This window comes from Pan troglodytes, chromosome 2 (genome assembly GCF_028858775.2).
Source record: "Pan troglodytes isolate AG18354 chromosome 2, NHGRI_mPanTro3-v2.0_pri, whole genome shotgun sequence".
Taxonomy (NCBI): Eukaryota; Metazoa; Chordata; class Mammalia; order Primates; family Hominidae; genus Pan; species Pan troglodytes.
In genome coordinates, this window is record NC_086015.1 from 200,135,127 (window position 1) to 200,155,622 (window position 20,496).

General features: G+C 53.3%; 2 protein-coding genes and 1 pseudogene across 8 annotated transcripts in view; all 3 read right to left on the reverse strand.

Annotated features, from left to right (window-relative positions):
* Nucleotides 1-323: 323 nt before the first annotated feature.
* Nucleotides 324-3,781, reverse strand: LOC100612740 (small ribosomal subunit protein uS2B-like; annotated as a pseudogene).
* MELTF (melanotransferrin) overlaps nucleotides 3,750-20,496 on the reverse strand; it is a 43,040-nt gene continuing 26,293 nt past the window's right edge. For 4 of the 7 annotated variants that reach the window (XM_063806527.1, XM_063806526.1, XM_063806530.1 and 1 more), the window contains one exon: nucleotides 20,074-20,351. In XM_063806527.1, coding sequence (XP_063662597.1) covers nucleotides 20,212-20,351 — 140 coding nt within the window. In that variant the 3' untranslated portion in view covers nucleotides 20,074-20,211. Of the gene's footprint in view, nucleotides 3,867-5,318; nucleotides 5,398-20,073; nucleotides 20,352-20,496 lie in introns of those variants that run through there. The other 3 variants (XM_016940223.4, XM_063806528.1, XM_016940221.4) reach the window with 3 other exon arrangements.
* Nucleotides 18,536-20,175, reverse strand: LOC134809652 (collagen alpha-1(I) chain-like). The gene is made up of 3 exons (XM_063807471.1): nucleotides 20,109-20,175; nucleotides 19,299-20,032; nucleotides 18,536-19,169 (listed from the first exon to the last, which is right to left on the reverse strand). The coding sequence occupies exons 1-3, from the start codon at nucleotides 20,173-20,175 to the stop codon at nucleotides 19,125-19,127; spliced, it is 846 nt and encodes a 281-aa protein (XP_063663541.1). The 3' UTR covers nucleotides 18,536-19,124.

Below are 20,496 nucleotides of genomic sequence, written 5' to 3' on the forward strand. Positions count from 1 at the left end.
TTGTTAACTCCCAATTCCCTAACTGGTATTTTAAGATTTGTATGTTTCATTTCAAAAGTTTTTAAAAGCTATCTGTTCATTCCTGATAATCTCTTGTTGCCTGCTCATACATACATGCATACATGTACTTTTTAAACATAGATGTATCTTAAAATTTTTATTTGGAAATAACTATAGATTTGTGGGAGAATTGTAAAGGTAGTATAGGTAGTACAGATTTCTTTCATGTTAAAATCTTATGTATCCACAATATATTTACCAAAACTAAGAAATTAACATTGATATAACATTACTAACTGAACTGAAGACTTTATTTTGATTTCTCCAGTTTTTTCACGAATGCCCAATTCTGTTCCAGAACCCCAGCCAGGATACTGTGATGTTCTCAGTCACCATGACTCCTAAGAGCCTTCTCTTCAGTGGTGCATTTCACAGGGTTCTAAAACACACTTTCAAACCAGCAGAAGGAAAGGGAAAAAAGTTAACAAAACATATGGTAAATAGGATATATAAAATAAGATACAAATAAGTCATAAAGTAACAGTATTAATAATAACTATAAATAAAATGTCAGTAGCTAAATAAAAAGGCAGAAAATATCTAGGCAGAAACTCTTAGTCTTGATACTGAGAACTGTGAGGAATATACTTAAAAGGATAGAGAAAGACTGAAAAGAAACAGACAGATAAATGATATAGCAGGTAAATATGAACCAAGAAAGAGTAGTGATATTAACAGCTAAAAAATATAATTGAAGGTAAAACCATCATATTATCAAAGAGAGATATGGCGTATGATAAAATGCACAAACACACACACACGCACACACATGCAAAACAATAGTCTTGAAAAAACTCTGAAGCAACAACTGGCAGAACTGTAGGAAGAAACAGCCCAACAATTGTAGTTGGAGATCTTAAGGAAGCCACCTTCTCAGGAAGAGATAGTTCAATAGAAAAAGCAAGCGAAGGCATAGATGATTAGATTAATTTAGTTCATACCTTAAGCGTAAAGGTGGATCGGGGACGGGCGCGTTGGCTCACGCCTGTAATCCCAACACTTTGGGAGGCTGAGGCGGGTGGATCACCTGAGGTCAGAAGTTTGAGAACAGCCTGGCCAACATGGAGAAACCCCGCCTCTACTAAAAATAACAAAAAATTAGCCGGGCATGGGGGTGGGCGCCTATAATCCCAGCTACTCAGGAGGCTGAGGCACGAGAATCGCTTGAGCACAGGAGGCAGAGGTTGCAGTGAGCCGAGATGGCGCCACTGCACTCCAGCCTGGGCCACAGAGTGGTACCTGTTTGTCTATCTCCCAGATATGGAAGCCAGGATGGAATCCTCTATGAATTAGAAACACATACTAAAGTATGAATGGTTTTTAAAACGTAGTGTTAAGTGAACAATAGAGTGAGAAAGAGAATGCAATTTATTAGCACAGGACAGGGTATGTTAAAGACACACACACACAAACATGCGTTTAACAACGATGCAAGGATACACATCAGACACATTGCAATGGATGGCCGTGGTGGGGTGAGGGGGAGGTGGGGACAGGAATTGGGCCCAGAGATGAAGTGGGGAAGAGGAATGAAACAGGAGAAGGGCCTTGAGGCTGGTGCTGGCAATAAACTCTGAACTGAGGTGGATGATGAGCCCAGCCCTGTACACACCTTCCAGTTACAGACATGATTACAGTCTTTCCTATCAGCAGAAAGGCCTGTGCGTGTGACCGTAGGTGTCATGTGGCCAGCAGGCAGCAGCTTCTCCCTAGAAAATCACAAGCTGGGGCCCGAAGACAGGTCTGGAGGCAGGGGCTGCACCTTCCTGCCAGGAGCGCGGTGTCAGTGGCCCTCCCAGCCCAGAAAAAGTCCCCTCAAAGCTGGCCTCTCTGTCTTGGGGGAAGCACGGCATACTGGCCACAGCTTAGCTTGAGTTTCTGGATTTCTCAAGCAACAAGCTTGAAATCCCCAAGAGCAAAGTTCTCCAGGCTGGTCCCAAGGCTGGGTGATGTTTGTCTTTCCAGCTCCCTTTCCCATCTTGCCTCCTGTTCCCAGAGGAACATCTGTGTTGGGAGCAAGCGAAGCACAGGGATGGGCCACAGGAAATCTCAGAGAGAGACAGTCCCGAATGACAACCTTCAGGGCCTCAAGGAGTTTTTTAAAAATATAAAGTTACCTAAGAACTTGGATAGACATTTCTCCAAAGAAGATATTCAAATGGCCAGTAAGTACATGACAAGACGCTCAACGTCATTAATCATTAAGGAAATGCAAATCCAAACCACAACGAAATACCACTTCACACCCATTAGGATGACTATTATAAAAAAGAAAATAAATGTTAGTGAGGATGTGAAGAAATGGGAACTCTTGTTACCTGTTGGTAGGAATGTCAAATGGCGCCACTACTGTGGAAAACAGTATGATGACTCCCCCCAGATTAAACATGGACTTTCCACAGGATGCAGCAATCCCACTTCTGAGTATATAGACAAGGACTTGAAAGCAGGAACTCAAACAGAGATGTGTATACTCATGCCCATAGCAGCACTGAAAAGATGGAAGGAAACCAAGTCCCCACTGACAGATGAATGCATAAACAAAATCTATATATTATATACATAGGAATATTATATATTACCTGTTTATATAATCTATAATATTTTAACCCTGTATAATATTCCTATATATAATATGTAGAAATATTTATATAGTATATAAAATATTATTTATATATTATTTATGTTATACATAATTATATGTTATACAACATATTATATATTATATATCTACATATAATATATTATATATAGGAATATTATACAGCCTTAAAAAGGAAGGAATTTTTTTTTTTTTTTTTTAGAAACTGATGTTTATTTTCCATCAACCTTATTTCCATGTTGCGTAAGAGCCTGTGCGAGAACAGCTTAGGACCATTCAGTGGTTGCTCCTACCCCTTCAGTGGCCTGAGCAGTGGGAGCTGCAAACCAGTCTTCCATGGCAGGTTGAGCACTCCAGTCTTCAGTAGGGAGCTGCTGAATAGGCACAGAGGGCACCTGCACGCCGTCAGGCCAGTCTGCAACCTCAGGCTGAGTAGCAGTGAACTCAGGAGCTGGAGCAGTCCATTCACCCTGAAATTCCTCCTTGGTCACAGTGTTTTCAGCAGCAGCCTGCTCTTTTTCAATCTCTTCAGGATCTCTGTAGAAGTAGAGATCAGGCATGACCTCCCAGGGGTGTTCACGGGAAATGCTGCCACGCATGCACAGAGCTTCCCGAGCCAGCGTCCACCACATCAAACCCACTGAGCGAGCTCCCTGGTTGCATGGGATGGCAAAGTCCACAAAGCACAGAGGAGAATCTGTGTTACAGAGCAATGGTGGGTAGGTTAACATAAGATGCCTCCGTGAGAGGCTGCTGGTCAGCCCTGGGGTCAGTAACCACAAGAAGCCGTGGCTCCCAGAAGGCTGCCTGGATCTGGTTAGTGAAGGTTCCAGGAGTGAAGCCGCCAGCGACTGTAGTGGCTCCGGTGGCAGCAGCAAACTTCAGCACAGCCCTCTGGCCAGTATTCCTGGAGGATATAACACTGACAGCAGCAGCGTTTTCAATGGCAACAATGGCACGAGCTGCCAGCAGAAGCTTCTTCCAGGTCCTCGTCAGATTTCTGATGTGGATGCCATCACTTTTCCTTTTATAGATGTACTGTTCCACCTGGAAGTCAAGATTGCTGCCACCTAACTGGGTTCCTGCTGCAAGGAACTTAAGGACATGCTCTTTCTTCATTTGCAGGACATCAAGGGCTCAGGACACTGTGAAAATTTCCCTTTAAATTACGATGCGAATCCAGAACAATGCCGGATGGAACCCTCTGCAGGTAGCATGGAAAGGCAAAAGGAAGGAAATTCTGATACATGCTACAACGTAGATGAAACTTGAAGGCTGAGTTTCAAGGAGAATAACCAGGCACTAAAGGACAAATACAGTATGTATATCCCACTTAATATGAAGTGCCTAAAATGATCAAGTTCATAAAGGCAGGAAGTAGAATGGTGGTTGCCAGGCGCTGAGGGGCTGGGGAAATGGGGAGTTTGTGTTTAATGGGTCAGAGTTTCAGTTGGGGATAAAAGGGTTCTGGAGATGGGTGGTGGGTGATGGCTGCACAACAGTGTCAGTGCCACAGAACTGTACACTTACAATGGTGAAAATGGTGTATTTTGTCACAATTTTTAAAAGTTGCCTAAGAAGAGACTAAGCAAAGCAGATGCATTTCAAAGCAGTCCCCACCCCTCTCCTTGGTGAAGTCTCAGAAGGAACCTGCAGTTGGAGTGGAAAGAAAGGAAGCCTGGCTGTTAATAAGTTCTTAGCCTCTGATGGAAATGAAACAGGAATAGAGTGAGGCCTCACGCGTTTGGAGTCCTGAGACTCTCCTGGGTGAGGGCAGATCCTGTTGTCCTCTGCTGAGCAGGATCCACCTCCTGCGTCTTTCTGCAGGGGGCCAGGCCTGGAAACGGGGGTGTACATGCTTGCCCTTGTGTACACACATCCGTCACATCCACATGGGGGCCTGCCTGTGTGTTTAGAATATGTTGCACCATTCTCCGTGCCTTAGTATCTGGGGCAGGTGGCCCTATTTTTCCCTACAAGTCACTCCTTCCTAGCCATACCCATGCTCTGCTGCAGGGCGAAAGAGCCTTCAGCCAGGAGGGCTAATGGCAGGGCAGGTCTTTAGGCAGAACAGCTCTCTGCTCTAGGTCACCCCCAGCAAGAGGAGGACGGGACCTCACACCCTGATGAAGGCTCAGATGAGCAGCCACTGCAGGCTGAAAAGTTTTGCTGTGGAATTCTGTCCTCTCAAAGATAAGCACAGTCCCCAGCCTGCCTCCAGCACTGGCGTGGCCAGCACTTTTGTTATCAGTGATGAGCCCTGCTCTGACAAACGCTGACCAGCCTCCTGCTCCTGGGGGCCAACTGGCCGGTGTCCTTGAGATGATTGTGGAGAACTGCAGCAGACGCGATAAAGGCAATTGCACCTGGACTTTGGTTCCAATGTCCTGGAGACTGCAGGCAGGCGGTCCTGTCAGGCTTGTGGCAGCACAGGCTTCCCGGCCTGGCCTGGTGGAGACTCGCCACCACCACCCTCTGGGGCTGACTTTGCCTGTGTTCAAATCCCAGCAAGTTCCTCAGTTCCTCACTCTCACAGCCTCATTTCCCAGTCCTGTAGAATGGGGATAATTCTAATAGCTCCCCTGCGGGGAGCTGGGAGGGAGAAGAGGAGGCCACACCTAAAGTGGGTAATTGATTGTCAAAATGTAACATTCCTGGGAAATGCTGGGGCCATTTGGCTTCCTTTCCAGCCCCCGATGGGTGGTCTGGGTTCTAGGAACCAGCAACAGCTGGAGCTGGAGAGGCAGGAAAGGAGGAGAGAAAGTAGAGTGAGAGAGTTGGGGTCGGGCATGAGCACGCCCCGGTGGCACTAAGCCTGGTGCCCAGAGCCTGGTATTGGGAAAGCCAGCTTCTTCTCCCTCCCACATGTACCAAAACTAGCACCAGAGAGAACTCTGAGCCCGTCTAGCTACGGGTGAGACTCATCGATACCTGCTCTTTCACCTCTTCACCAGGGGAAGTTAAGCGGAGGGTCAGGGCACGCCTCGGGGCTGGGGTAGTGCTGCCTGATGGTTTGATCTCTCTGGGTTGGCACGTCACCTGGACATCATCTTCATCATCTTCATATTAGCACTGGTAAGGGCAGGGAACAAGGGTTGTGGGGGAGGGGGGCAGAGAGCCTACGGGGTGTTCTGTGCCCAGCCCCGACCAACAGAACAATCACAAGCTGCTATGGGTTGAGTGGTGTCCCTCCCAGATTCCTGTGTTGAAGTTCTAACCCCCACCCACTGCCTCAAAATGGGACATTATTTGAAAATAGGGTTGAGATGTCATTAGTTAAGATGAGGTCATTAGGATGGGCCTTAATCCAGTATGACTGATGTCCTCCTAAAAGGGGGGAATTTGGGCACAGACGCACGAAGAGTGCCGTGTGAAGACAGAGGCTGAGTGTGGGTGGTGCCTCTGCAGGCCAAGGAACCAGCCCTGCTGACATCTTAGTGTCAGACGCCTGGCCTCCGGGACTGTGAGACGATACACTTGCCGCGTAAGCCACTCAGGTTGTGGCAGCTTGTTACAGCAGCCCTGGCAAACCAACACACCCCCCCTGGGACAGGGGTCAGCCTCCGGACCAGGGACAGATACTGGCCAGCCCCGATGCCAACAGTGATCCTTTTAAAAATCAGCTCTGCACACCACGAGTTGCCAGGGAGGACCAAGCTCCTCAGTATTCCTGGAACTCCCCTGGGACCAGTCCAACTTCCAGGAGGCAAAACTAACGTCTCATCTCATTCATGCGTTCAGCAAACACTGTCTGTGTTTGCTCTGTGGCAGGTGAGGCTGGGCGCTGGGAATGTACTGGGCAGGGGCAGGCTCTGTCCCTGCCCTTAAGGGGCTCGCTGGCAGCCTGGAGGGGAGACAGGCCCTTCCCAAATACAGACTCTTCATGGAGTGTGACAGAGAAAAGCTGGGCTGAAGGATGGCCCGGGGACCTCTGGTCTCTTTCCCTAGGGCAGCCTCCTTTTTCACGCATTCAAGACCTTTGAGGAATGAAGATCTTGGTTCTCAGGACAGCCTCTCACAGGTTGTAGGAAAGGTGCCTCTCCCAAGGAATGTGGGGTGGCTGGCTGTCCAAGTCAACCTCTGCAGGGCCTGGTGACCCTGCAGAACACAGCCAGCACCCACATTTTGCTGTGTGTGCCATCATCATTTTTCACCAGCACCCCTCTCAGAGAGACCCGAGGGAGCCACGAGCTTGATGATAATAGGGACAATCTCTTGTTTTACAGCTCTGTAAACCAAGGCACCAGGGCTCTGCAGAGATGGTGTGGCCAAACCCAGGCTGCCTGGCTGGTATCGGCACCTGCTGCTCTACAGACATGGGCTGTGAGCAGGGCTGAGGGGGATGACTTCTCCGGCCAGGCTGCACCCCCCTGGGCACTGGAGCTCACGGGGACTAGGGCAGGGAGGCTGCGGGGATGGAAAGATCCCAGGCAGCTTCTGCCTGCTTGGAGCCACTATCAGTCTGCAGACCACCAGCTTGCCAAGGTCAAAGTTCACCACTCTCTCCCTGAAATGGATGTTATCCACAAGCTACCAGGCAAGGTCCAGTGTATCAGTGTGGCCCGATCATGTAGCGGCTCTGGTATCGGATTGCCTGGGCTTCAATCTGGCTTATTAGCCGAGTGACCTTGGGCAAGTTACCCGTTGTATTAGTCCCGTTCTCATGTTGCTAATAAAGACATACTTGAGACCGGGTAATTTATAAAGAAAATAGGTTTCATTGACTCACAGTTGTGCAGGGCTGTGGAAGCCTCGGGAAACTTACAGTCATGGCAGAAGGGGAAGAAAGAAGTGCTGAGCAAAAGGGGGGAAAGCTCCTTATAAAACCACCAGACTCAGGAGAACTCACCATCGCGAGAACAGCAGCACGGGGGGAACCGCCCTCATGATTCAATCACCTCCCACCGGGTCCCTCCCATGACATGTGGGGATTATGGGAACTACAATTCAAGATGAGATTTGGGTGGGGACACAGCCAAGCATATCACCTATCATCTCCAAGACTCAGTTTCTTCATCTGTAAACTGTGTCTTGAATACTGATACTTCATGATGTTGCTTTGAGGGTTAAAACAATGAGATTTATAGGCAGGGCCTAGTGCACGTAAGCCCACCCTCTAAGTGTCAGATATTCATATGTTTACTGGGATTAAGGGGTGGGCTTTGGTCCTCTGGAAGTGAATTCAGGGCCACCATTCACTGGCGACCTGATCTCAGGGCAGGTCACCACCCTCTCTGTAGTGGCCGCTGTGGGGCCCTGGCCGGTGCCCCTTCAGGGCAGAGGCTCTGCTTCCTGCAGCTGCCGGGAGTGTTGATGGTTTTGGTGGGGCCCAGCTGGGTTTCTGTCTGGGAGGTGCCCTCAGCTGAAGAGAACCACCTTGCTCAAGGTCGCCCCCATCTCCAAACCTGCGTCCATGAGGGCTGCCGTAGGGATAGAAAGGCCAGGCCCTCTTGCCTCAAGGCAAGATAACTCGGAAGGTTCACCAGCCGGGGCCTTCCTGGCTACTGCATGGCACTCACTCCTCTCTCTGCCCGTCCCGTGGCTTCTTACCCCCTGGCAGGCACTGTTTGTGAGAGCACTCCCTGAGAAGCCTGCACACAAATCTCTGTCCTCGAGTGTTTTCCTGGGAACCCAACCTGTGACAGTTGGTGCCAGGAAGGATCCTAGGAACAGACTCTAAAATGGGATCTTGGTGCTGCGTCCCCTGCCGGCCAGCTGGCAAGCAGGACCAGGCACATGGCTGTGGCACAGCTGTTCCCACTCGCCCGGCGGAGAGCGGGTGGGGAGCTGGTGGGAGGGATGTGCTGATGGAGGCTGGTCCCGCACACTGTGTCCTGTTACGCCACAGCCGGGAACCAGACCCTGGGTTCAAGTCCGGAGCTGTGATGGCTGCGTCCCCATCAGCAGGAAGCCCTGTCTCCTAAACGCTTTGGTTTCCTGAACTATGAGGGGGTGAGGCGAGCTGATTGGCCAAGCTGATTCACCGCGGTCCCTTCCAGCATCCTACACAAGCCCGAGAACTGGGGAGAGGGGTTTGGGCGGGATGGGAGCGCCCTGGAGCCAACAGTGTGAATAAGCGAAGGGTAGTGGATGGAGGAGGCTGGAGGAGATCTTCTGGGGCCCACGCTGCCCGAAGCGGCCTGTTTCATCCTGGGCTCAGGCCCTCCCCTTCCTCCCCCGAGCCCTCCCAGGTTCTGATGCTAGGGCACCTGTCGCTGACCCAGCTGGGCCTGGGTTTTAGTCTACTTTCCTCAGGATGCCCTTTCTTCCTCCTGCGTCTGCCCCAGCCTGGCAGGAGTGTGCACTCAGGACCATTAGCAGTTGGGGAAGTTGGAGAGGACGTTGCTCAGGCACACGTTTCTGGGCTGTGGAGCCCTGAGGCGCCTCTGGGCTGTGGGTGCCTCCCTGCATCCCCTCCCAGCCAGCCCACAGGCAGGCACTCAGGGAAGACACGGAGGCTCTGAAGGGCTAAGCGACAGCTTGAAGGCCACACAGCTGGTCACAGGGCCACACCCACCACGTCCACATCCAGGACTGAGTAGCTCCAAGCCGTAGCTCCTTCCGCAGCCCCCTCAGCCTCCTCATTGAGGCCACCTGCGTTGTTCAGAGTTGAGAGGTGACATTGGGACTGTGATTGGGACAGTGGAAGTTTTACTTTTACTTTTTGTTGTTGTTGTTGTTTTTGAGATGGAGTCTTGCTAAGTCGCCCAGGCTGGAGTGCAATGGCACAATCTCGGCTCACTGCAACCTCTGCCTCCCGGGTTCAAGCGATTCTCCTGCCTCAGCCTCCTGAGTAGCTGGGATTATAGGTGCCTGCTACCGCACCCGGCTAGTTTTTGTATTCTTAGTAGAGACGGGGTTTTGCCATGTTGGCCAGGCTGGTCTTGAACTCCTGACCTCAGATGATCCGCCTGCCTTGGCCTCCCAAAGTGCTGGGATTATAGGTGTGAGCCACTGTGCCCAGCTCTTTTACTTTGTATTTGCTTGCTTATTTATTCATTCCAAAATGATATTGATTAGATATTTAAAAGGCTTTAAAATTCAAAATAAAGAGTTAAAGAAACTAAAATAAAGTTTAAAGAAAGTAAAAATTACCCCTTAAATTCCACCAACTGGAGCTAGTCACTGTTAACAGTTTGGTGAACAGATTTCCAGACAGCTCTGTGTGTGTGAGTGTGCGTGTGAGTTTGTATGTGAGATTTTATGATAATGGGATTATATACTGTTTCATAACCTGCTCTTTTTACTCAACAATATGCCGTGGAACTCTTTCCACATCGGTAAATATAGCTGTACCCTTCGTTTAACAGCTGCAGGCCATCATCCATTGCATTCCACTGGGAATGAAGGTATGAACCGTGTTTCATTTACCCAACCTAATACTGGGCATTTACGTTGTTTCCAGTATGTCTCTTATTACAAAAAACTGAGGCACGGGCACGATGACACCTCTGTCTTGGCCATTTGTCCAGCTGCGGTCTTAGGTCCATTTCAGCAGGTTGGTCTTAAAGAACAATCCCCACAGCAAGCAGGAGTACTGTGCTGCCTCATTGCAATGGCAGATCCTCATTTTCAGGAAATCCAGGGCTCCTCCCCAGGGGGCCAGGGCAGCAGAATCACACACACGAGGAGACAGTTTTCTCCTCGGGAAGTTCTGGGTGAGAGGCAGAGAGGGGATCTTGCCCCGAGTCCAAATCTAAAGTCGTGACTAGTCGTCCCCATGACAGTCTGCTCGGCTTCCTGCTGGAGTCTGGGGGGCCTGAGGACGGCCTGCAGCTCTGCAGGGGGCTCGGCTTTTCCTCCAGGAGGCAAGTGGGCTAAAGAAACTCGGGCCGAAGGCGGCTGGGAGGCCGAGGGCATCCCGGCGGGGATGGAAGGCTTGGCCTAGTGCCGCTGCTTCTCTGCAGGCCCCGGCACAGGAACTGAGACGGTGGGATCGAAGAAGTCAAGCTCACAGTTGGAAGGGGAGAGACCCACAGCCAGATGACCATAGGGGTGACAATTCTCATGCACTTGGTCAGGGGTGGATAATATGAAAGGGGGTTGGGAGGCGATGGGGGTAGTTTCTCCATTATCAGACTATGGTCTGTCTATATATTGGCCGGGTGAGGCCTTTTAAAAAAACACAGACTTACTTTATATTTACGAGCAGTTTAAAGAGCAGGCCAGTTGGGCAGAAGGTACAGAGATTTTCCATCTACCTCCCGCCCCTACACAGGCACAGCTCTCACTACATCCTTCAGAGTGGTGCGTGTGTCACAATTCACAGCCCTTCCTTTACACAGCGTTGTCACTCAGGGCCCACAGTTGTCCCTCCGTGGATTTGGATTCATGTATCCATAACGACATGTATCCACCATTGTGTACACATTTGTAGTCAGCCTCCCTTTCTTAAAACTATGCCTTGCAGTGAAACTGCAACTCCCCTGCCCCCAACAGACACACACACGCACACGCACGCACACGCACGCACACGCACACACAGACACACGCACACATGCACACACAGACACAAACACACACACGCACATGCACGCACACGCACACAGACACACACGCACACAGACATGCAGACACACATGCACACAAACACGCGCACACACGCACAGACACAGACACGTGCAGACACACAAGCACACAGACACACAGACACACGTACACAGACGCACATGCACACACATGCACACGCACACACACGCACATACACACAGACACAGACACACATGCACATAGACAGACACGCACACAGACACATGCACACAGACACGCACACACACGCACATACAGAGACACACATACACACAGACACGGACACGCACACACGCACACAGACACACACAGACATGCGCACACACATGCGCGCACACATACAGCACACAGACGCACATATATGCAGACACGCAGACATGCAGACACACACGCACACGCACACATGCAGGTGCACGCACATACACACACACACACACAGTTTTTTGCCAAGGGAAGAGACATAGGTGAATGTATTTTACTGTTTTCAAAGGCAAACTTTCCTCTCCACCCCTGCAGTGTGTCCCACGGTCACAGATTGGTTTACTGGGGCTACGGTGATTCCATCACAGGCTGGGCTTGGAGTCTGGAGGAGGCCTTCCAAAGAGGGCAGGAAGAGAAGGAGGGAGCAGGCAGAATCCCAGAGGCTTCGTGGTGGAATGTGGCCAATCGTCCTCTTTAACGGAGGCTCACAGGTTGCCTCTGTGGAGGGTGACTGTTCTGAGCCGACTCACACTAGCTCGATCATGAAAACATCTGTTGCAGTCTCCAGTTAGTGCCTCTGCCCACAGATGGCCTTTGAAAAGTGCTTTTGGTGCATTCTGCCTCTGAGACAGTGGCCCCTCCCTCCCGCCTCCCTAGAAAGCCCACAGAACCGACAGGTGCTTTAAGGAATCCACGCCAGGATAGGGCTGTGGCTGGGCCAGGGTGGAGGATGGTGTGGTTTGGGGCAGCCTGCATCTATTTTCTGTTGTTTCATTCTTTACTGACAGTACCCTGCTCTTTCCTCTTCCCCAGGCTCAGACCTTGTACTTCTGGAGGGGATGGCTCTGCCCCCAGAACCAGGGCTCTGCCACGTGACACAGGCCTAAGCTGGCCCACACATCACAGAGGTTGCCTCATGACCTGGTTGCCACCAGTCAAAAGGGCCTTGGGCTTCTCTCTTGAGGCAGCTCCAACCTGCCATCCCACCTAACTTACAAGACGTGTGGGGCCAGGAACGGGTCTGCAGAGATCCCCTGGGGCTTCTTCCAGGGACAAATGTGAATCCGAAGGTCGAAGTCAAAGAGATACTTAGAAACAATTCCCCTTTGGGATGTTAAAATGCTTCCAACAACTGGACTGAATGTTGCAGACCCCTCGAGTCCTGTGCTTCAAGGGTTCCTTTTGGCTGAACACGGAGAAGATCCCCAACCCCAGGTGTCACCTGTTCACAAGGTGACTTCCTGCCCCATCCCTGAAACCCTCCACTTACGCCCATCTCGGGAACTTTCAGCTGGGACCAGCTCTGGTTCTTGAATCTGAGCCACAGAAGGGCCTAAGGAGACCCTGGAGGCCTTCTGGGTCACCCCACATGTGAAGAAACAGGGCCCACAGAGCGGCCATGACTTTCCCTGAGCCACACAAAGCCAGGACAAGAGCCTGGGAGCCCCAAGGGCCCATCTCGGGCTCTTTCCACTGTTACCACTTATATCAATTCAGAATGCAGCCAGCTGAAACAAGAGAAGACAGGAATCAGCTGTCAGAGAGTCTAGACTGTTCCAGGCCTGGGTGCTGCCACCTGAGCTGAACGCTTTTGTCTCTTTGCTCTGCTGTCCTGACCATGCGGTCCTTTTCCTTGTGCTTCTTGCTCCATTTTCCAGCGATCCTGTCCACTTTCCGGGCAGGAAGAGGGGGGTGGGCTCCGGGGCAATGGGCTGTGCTAGCTGTTTGTTCCTCCTAAACAGCTGCCCTGAAACCCACGCCCTGGAACTTCTCAGGTTTCTTCAGCCAGAACCGAGTTGCCTGGGCACGCAGAAGTGAGTATTTGTACTTGGGCACGCTGCCACCCGAACAAAACTGGGGTCTGCTAGACAGGAAGAAGGGGAGAAGACCAGCAGCAGAGTCTGCCACAAGTTGTTGGATGGGGATCTTGGCTAAGGATGCCCTGCCCGGTAAACCACCAAGGCCCTTCTCTTCAACCTCCAGCGACCCAAAGACTGACCTCAGTAGAGCAGATAACGTTTGTTTTTTTCTGTAGAGTTGGAGGTTTCCAGGGACATCAGAAGCTAGGAAGGAGGAAGGGGGGTATTCTGACCACACACGACCTTCACATGCTAATCTCTGAGTTCTCTCCTGTTCTCGAGGGCCCTGCTCAGAATTGTGAGGGTGGGGAGTGCAGGGCCAGAGGGACGGGGGAGCCACATGCTGGGAAAGGGTGAAGTCAGAATGCCATTCTACCGACAGCCTGCGTGCTCGGAGACCCGGGCCAGGCGCTGAGGCACCTTCCCGCACATTCCACCCCTCCACATGGAGCCCACGGGGGCCATGGACACAGACCTGGCTTGTCTTCCAGGCTGGGCCCAACTTCCTCCATGAGGTTCCCTGGTTAGGGGGAACCACTCACCCTTCCCACCCAAGCCCTGGACACCTTGGGGCAGGCACCTGTTAATGCGCTCATGGGGTGTGAGCTCACATTGCCCTGAACAGTGTTCTTCAAAGTGAGGTGGCTTGACCGGCAGCATCAGACCACCTGAGAACCTGCCAGGCTGGGGTGCAATGGTGCAATCATAGCTCAGAGCTCACTGCAATCTCAAACTCCTGGGCCCAACCGATCCTCCCCTGTCAGCTTCCCGAGTAGCTGGGATCACAGGCAAACACCACCACGCCTGGCTAATTAAAAACACTTTTGTGTGTGTGTGTGTGTGTAGAGATTGGGCCTATGTTGCCCAGGCTGGTCTTGAACTACTGGCCTCAAGCAATCCTCGCACCTCAGCCTCCCAAAGTTCTGGGATTACACGCGTGAACCACCATGCCTGGCCAATATATACATTTTTAGAGATGGGAGTCTCACTATGTTGCCCAGGCTGGCCTCAACTCCTGGGCTCAAGCAATCCTCCTGCCTCAACCTCCAAGTAGCTGGGACTACAGGCACACACCATTGCACTCAGCTTCACAGTCTATGTTTTAATAAACCCTCAGGTGATCCTCACATACGCTCAAGGCGAGAACCTTTGACGTAGATGACTCTCCGCTGTGAAACCCAGCTTCTGGCTTGTTAGCACCAACCCAGAGGCAGCTGAGAAAGGCAGAAACAAAAAGAGCCCACCCGGCCCCTCTCACTTCAGCACAGGCAACAACCCCGTGAAGACTCAGGTGTGTTTTAGTCTAAGAATTACTGTTAGAGCTAGAAATCGCCGAGGCCCCATACCCGCTTCTCAGTTTATAGATTTGGGGACTGAGATGGGGAGAGGAGAAGTATTGGCCCAGGGTGAATACCAAAGTGGAATGAGAATTCAAGTTTCCTGAATCTTAGGTGAGTGAGCTGGTTTTTATTCCACAAAATTGGAATATCTTTTTTTTTGAGGCAGGGTCTGGTCTGGAGTGCAGTGGCACCATCACGGCTCACCGGAACCTCCACCTCCCAGGCACAAGTGATCCTCCCACCTCAGCCTCCCAAGTAGCCACCACACTGGGCTAATTTTTTTAAAAATTGTTTGTAGAGATGGGGTCTCACTATGTTGCCCAGACTGGTCTTAAATTCCTGGGCTCAAGCGATTCTTCCACCTCAGCCTCCCAAAGGGCTGGGTTGACAGTGGTGAGCCACCACACCCAGCCTAATATATCTTTTTTAAAAATTGTAGCATTTATACCTGTTGTAAATGTTGTGTGAATCTTTTTCAAGAATGTCGTCCTGAGGAACACATCCTCACTGTAAACAGTCAAGAACACCTGGGGAGGAGTCTGAAGCTGGGGGTGACGGCTTGTGCCGTGTGGGCCACAAGGCCCTGTCTATCCTGTCACTGTCCCTCCTGCACAGCAGTGTTCTTCTACCACACCAGCTCGGTGGCCTCTCCAAATGAGACCAAGGGGGGCAGGGCTAGTAGGCCATGTACTTACTTCTTTGTACCTTCCAGAGCGCTGAGCACAGGGCTGTGCACACAGCAGGCTGGCCGACCCCAAGCACTTGTGGGGCCTAGGACAAGAGTACCAACAGAGGCCCGCCTACCATGTGGCTCCACATTAAATGTTACAAATCAAGCTAACAAGCTATTAAAGAGAATGTGTCCTGTCCTCCTACTTTGACAAACAAACCTTTATAAAGACTCAGCAGCCTAGAATAGGAGCTGCGGACAGAACAGGCTTCCCCGCCCTAGCCCACCCGCTCTCTTCCCATCCAGGCTGCAACCCACGCTTCGAGGGCCTTGCGCATTGCAGAGGACACGGCAGCCTGCTCATCACGCTCAACTACACCTCCTGCGAGAGCTCTGGCCACCTTGGGAGGCAGGATCTAGGTAAGGGGCCCTCCAGACCCTGGAAGCTGGCTCAGGGCTGTTTGGGGCATAAAGTCCAGGATCCCAGGTATCTGGAACATGGTGTGAAAAATGGGCTCTGGGGCCAGGTGTGGTGGCTCATGCCTGTAATCCCTTTGGGAGGCCGAGGTGGGCGGATCACGAGGTCAGGAGTTCGAGACCATCCTGGCCAACATGGTGAAACCCCATCTCTATGAAAAATACAAAGAGTAGCCACGCGTGGTGGCAAGCGCCTGTAGTTCCAGCTACTTGAGAGGCTGAGGCAGGAGAATCACTTGAACCCGGAAGGCGGAGGTTGCAGTGAGCTAAGATTGTGCCACTGAACTCCAGCTTGGGCAACAGAGCAAGACTCCGTTTCAAAAAAAGAAAAGATGACCCCTGAGTGAACGCATCCCTTTTCCCTGTGATTGCTCCCTCTGTGGGTGGGGTGTGGGGTGTGGTCTGGGGGAGGCCTCTGAAGACTGGCTTCTCAAAGTGTGGTCCCTGGGCCACCAGCGCAGGCGCCACCTGGGAGCTGGTCCGAACTGCAGAGTCTCAGTCTCACGCTGGCCCTTCTGAACCAGAGTCTACATTTTAACAAGATCCCCAGGCAGTTAATGTGCACATCAAGGTCTGAAAAGCACTGCTTGAAAGCACAAAACCGAGGACTAGAATCCCTCTTGCCTAGGTCTAGGGGTGGTACTGACAAGTAGGTATCAGCAAGTATTTGCTCAACAAATGGCCAATCGCCCTACAACAGGCCTGGTAGCCATGGGGGTGCTGGGGAATGGCTGCCTGACTCACAGGGATTTCATTTCCTTTTTCTGGGGCCTTGGTGGCCATGTGTCCGCTATACATCCTGCTTCTGGCCTGTGCTGACTGGTCCAGTGGTAGATGCCTGACGCACACTAGGCCAATCGGATGATCTCTCCCAGGAATTTGAAATTGAAGACAAGAAAACAGGCTCTGGAGTAACAGCAGTGGTGACAGTGAACATCCTTCCTGCACCCGCCGTGTGCCAAGCACTGTGCAGTGTTTTGTGTCTTAGACTCTATGCCGTGTGCCAAGCACTGTGCTGAGTGTTTTCTTCTTAGACTCCATGCCGTGTGCCAAGCACTGTGCTGAGTGTTTTCTTCTTAGACTCCATGCCATGTGCCAAGCACTGTGCTGAGTGTTTTGCGTCTTAGACTCTATGCCGTGTGCCAAGCACTGTGCTGAGTGTTTTCTTCTTAGACTCCATGCCGTGTGCCAAGCAATGTGCTGAGTGTTTTGTGTCTTAGACTCTATGCCGTGTGCCAAGCACTGTGCTGAGTGTTTTGCGTCTTAGACTCTATGCCGTGTGCCAAGCACTGTGCTGAGTGTTTTCTTCTTAGACTCCATGCCGTGTGCCAAGCAATGTGCTGAGTGTTTTGTGTCTTAGACTCTATGCCGTGTGCCAAGCACTGTGCTGAGTGTTTTGTGTCTTAGACTCTATGCCGTGTGCCAAGCACTGTGCTGAGTGTTTTGCGTCTTAGACTCTATGCCGTGTGCCAAGCACTGTGCTGAGTGTTTTCTTCTTAGACTCCATGCCGTGTGCCAAGCACTGTGCTGAGTGTTTTGTGTCTTAGACTCTATGCCGTGTGCCAAGCACTGTGCTGAGTGTTTTGCGTCTTAGACTCTATGCCGTGTGCCAAGCACTGTGCTGAGTGTTTTCTTCTTAGACTCCATGCCGTGTGCCAAGCACTGTGCTGAGTGTTTTGCGTCTTAGACTCTATGCCATGTGCCAAGCACTGTGCTGAGTGTTTTCTTCTTAGACTCCATGCCGTGTGCCAAGCACTGTGCTGAGTGTTTTGTGTCTTAGACTCCATGCCGTGTGCCAAGCACTGTGCTGAGTGTTTTGTGTCTTAGACTCCATGCCGTGTGCCAAGCACTGTGCTGAGTGTTTTGCGTCTTAGACTCTATGCCATGTGCCAAGCACTGTGCTGAGTGTTTTCTTCTTAGACTCCATGCCGTGTGCCAAGCACTGTGCTGAGTGTTTTGCATCTTAGACTGGATCTTCACAACCACCTCACCAAGCTGGTGATCGTACTGTGTGTTTTTCAGATGAGGGGCTAGGGTGCCCAAAGGTTAACTCTCCTTTCCAGAAGTTCAGGGTAGGGAAGTGGTAGCATGAGGCGAGCTGGAGTGACTGTGCAGCTGAGACTCGGCCATGTGATGCAGAGACAAAGTCGGTCAACTCTGGCCATCCAGGTCCCCAGGAATTGACTGGCTTTGTGATAACTGAGCCGACTTCATGGAAAATGGCCTGTGTGCAGTGGTGGGCAAGACTTGGCTCTGGGAGATGGCCACAGCGGTGAGGGGTGGTGGTGTGGGGGCCAAGTGAAGCCATGAGAGAGGGAAGCAGAGAAAACCTCCCCTTCCAGAGGGAGAGCAGAGCACTGATGAAGACCAGCCGGGCCCACCCCCACCTCAGTAGATACCACAGAGCACCCACTGTAGGGTCTCTGGGAGATCCGCTCCCCACGCCCCCCTCCAGTGAGTTAGCAGCGAGCTTGCCAGAGAAAAGATGTGGGCCGCTTATTTTGGAGGTGGGGGGCAGGGGGCAGCAGAGAAGTTTGCACCCTTCTCTGCACCCATCCACAGAAGGGCAGACACCCCAGAGCCTGATGGGGTGGAGGCAGCTGGCATGTGCCAGGGCAGCGGAGGCCCTGCAAGAGCCAGAGAACCAGTCCAGGTCGAAGAAGGGCGCGGGCGGCCTCACTGACTAGAGGATGAGAGTGGTCCCTGACTGACTCTTGGGGAATGGAATCTGCCCTTCTGGGTGGAGCAGGTAGGCCTTTGAGTGCCTAACAAAGCAAAACAAATCGGCAGCAGGAAGTTTCTATCAGGGTCCAAGCCTCTGCACGTGCTGGCTTGTTTGGCTTTATTTTGGAAACAAACCAACATCTCTCATTAGCACTGACACAGCAGGGGCCCCCTACTGCCACCTGACAATCCAGCGTCACTTACGCTGCACCCATGCAGGCCACGCCTTCAGTGGCCGCAGCACGCTAGCCCAGAGTTAGCCACACAGAAACACACTTCTCACCGCACAAAACTCCCTTTTGAAAAAACCAAGCAATCACCAGGTCGGAGGAGAATCACTAGCTCCCTACAGCAAGAGGGGACAAAGCTTGGTGGCAGAGGCCCAGGTCCCTGTGGCCCCTCCCGGTGGGGTGAAGGTGACCAGGACTCCTTGGGATTGCGCGGCTGCAGCCGGGACGCTGCCAGGGCCTCCTCTGCGGCTGAGAGATGGAAGGGATCCTTCCCGACGCCCACAGGTGGGGGCGAGCCACCAGGAACCGCGCCTGTCACCAGCATCCCCGGGCCCCCGCAGACCGGAATGCAAATAGCTCCGCGCCCACGCGGCTCCCAGTCTGCTGACGAGGGCTGCCTGCTCCCATTTCTTCTCTTCCTCTTCATTTTTTTTAAGGGCTGGCAGTTCTGGAAACTTTTTCTGGCTTCTCAGACAACTGTGGCAAAATGGAGTAGAGAGAGGCCCCGGCCAGGCTCTTTCTGCTGCCTCGCGGAGGGGCGGGAACGGGGAGCGAGTGGTCCCCAGGCCCAGCGGGGGCGGGGCCGGGTGAGGAGTCGGAGCTCACCCCCGTTCGGAACCCAGAAGAATGGCATGTCCCCACGCGCAGCCCTTCGGGGGGCCTCGGGAGCCCGCGGCCTGGGTCACCTCCGGCTCCCTTCAGGCTGGGGGCGGCTGCTGCTGCCAGGCTCGGGCGTGGGTGCGGGCGGTGGGCATCCCACGGGGGTAGGGGAGGCGAGAGCCTGAGGAGACTCAGGAGGGGGGATCCGTGGACGCGGCTGGCCCGGGATGGAGCTGGCGCGGCCACAGCGGGGGACGAGGCAGGGCACACGGCGTCCCCCGGGGTCGGCCTCCCTCCCAGCGCACGGGCGGTCGGAGGAACTGGAGCCCCCACCCTGGACACGGTCCCGCGGGCGAAGGCTTCTCCCCGAGCGCGCCCTTCCTCTAGGGGTCCCGGGTGGGTTTCTCCCCGTCGCCCTGGTCCGGCCTCCCTCCCCGCGCCGCCAGCAGAGGCCGCTGTGCCACGCGCTGGGTCCCGTTGGCGCCGGGGCCTCCTCGGACGGGCCTCCGGGTGTAGGCGCCCCGGTGGCCACCGCGTCCCCAGGGGGCCCCGCGGACGGGGGCGCAGGGCTGCGGGGAGGAGGCGGGCGGGCCCCTCGGGCGACGCTGCGGGGCGGGCGGCGGGAAGCCCGGACTCAGCGGTTTCCTGGGCAACCGGCCTCTTCCGGTGCGGCCCGCGCGGCTCCAGGTGGCGGGAGGCGGCGGTTGGCGGGAAGGGCCGCGCGGGCCCGGGGGCGGCGCCTCAGGTAGCAGCGCCAGGTGGCGCCCGTGGGCGGCGGGGCTCCCGGGGAGGCGCCTGCTCCCGCCCACGCCGGGCCCGGCCTTCGCGAGCTTCCTTCTGGATTCCAGCGCGAAGCCGCCGCGGAAACTCCCCGGGCGGGCATCGCAGCTCCGGGAGCTCTGGGGCGGGGCGGCCGGGCTCAGAGGGCGGGCGGGAGCAGGCGGGCGGCGAGGGCGGGCAGCAGCAGCGGGAGCAGGGGCGCCCCGGGCGCCGGGGCCGCTGGGGACGAACGCGGCAGGTCAGGCTCCCGGGCTGCGGTGGCCGCCTCAGGCACCAACTCTGGGGTGGGGGTGGGGGGATCTTTCGGGACCGAACTCGCCGCAGCCTCCCTCTTTGTGCTGGATCGCAACGCTCCTTTCCCTGCTGCCTTTCCACATGCATTCCTTCCAGAAAGGCCCCACACGCCTGTGTCTGCCGTGGCCCC

Excerpts from the sequence above, each read along its gene's own strand:
- LOC134809652 (XM_063807471.1), bottom strand. The coding sequence starts at position 20,175 with ATGCCCGCCCGGGGAGTTTCCGCGGCGGCTTCGCGCTGGAATCCAGAA. Across the intron at positions 20,033-20,108 it reads AGGAAGCTCGCGAAGGCCGG|GCGCCGCCCCCGGGCCCGCG; the intron begins GCCCGGCGTGGG and ends CTGCTACCTGAG. Across the intron at positions 19,170-19,298 it reads CTTCTGGGTTCCGAACGGGG|TTGTCTGAGAAGCCAGAAAA; the intron begins GTGAGCTCCGAC and ends ATTTTGCCACAG.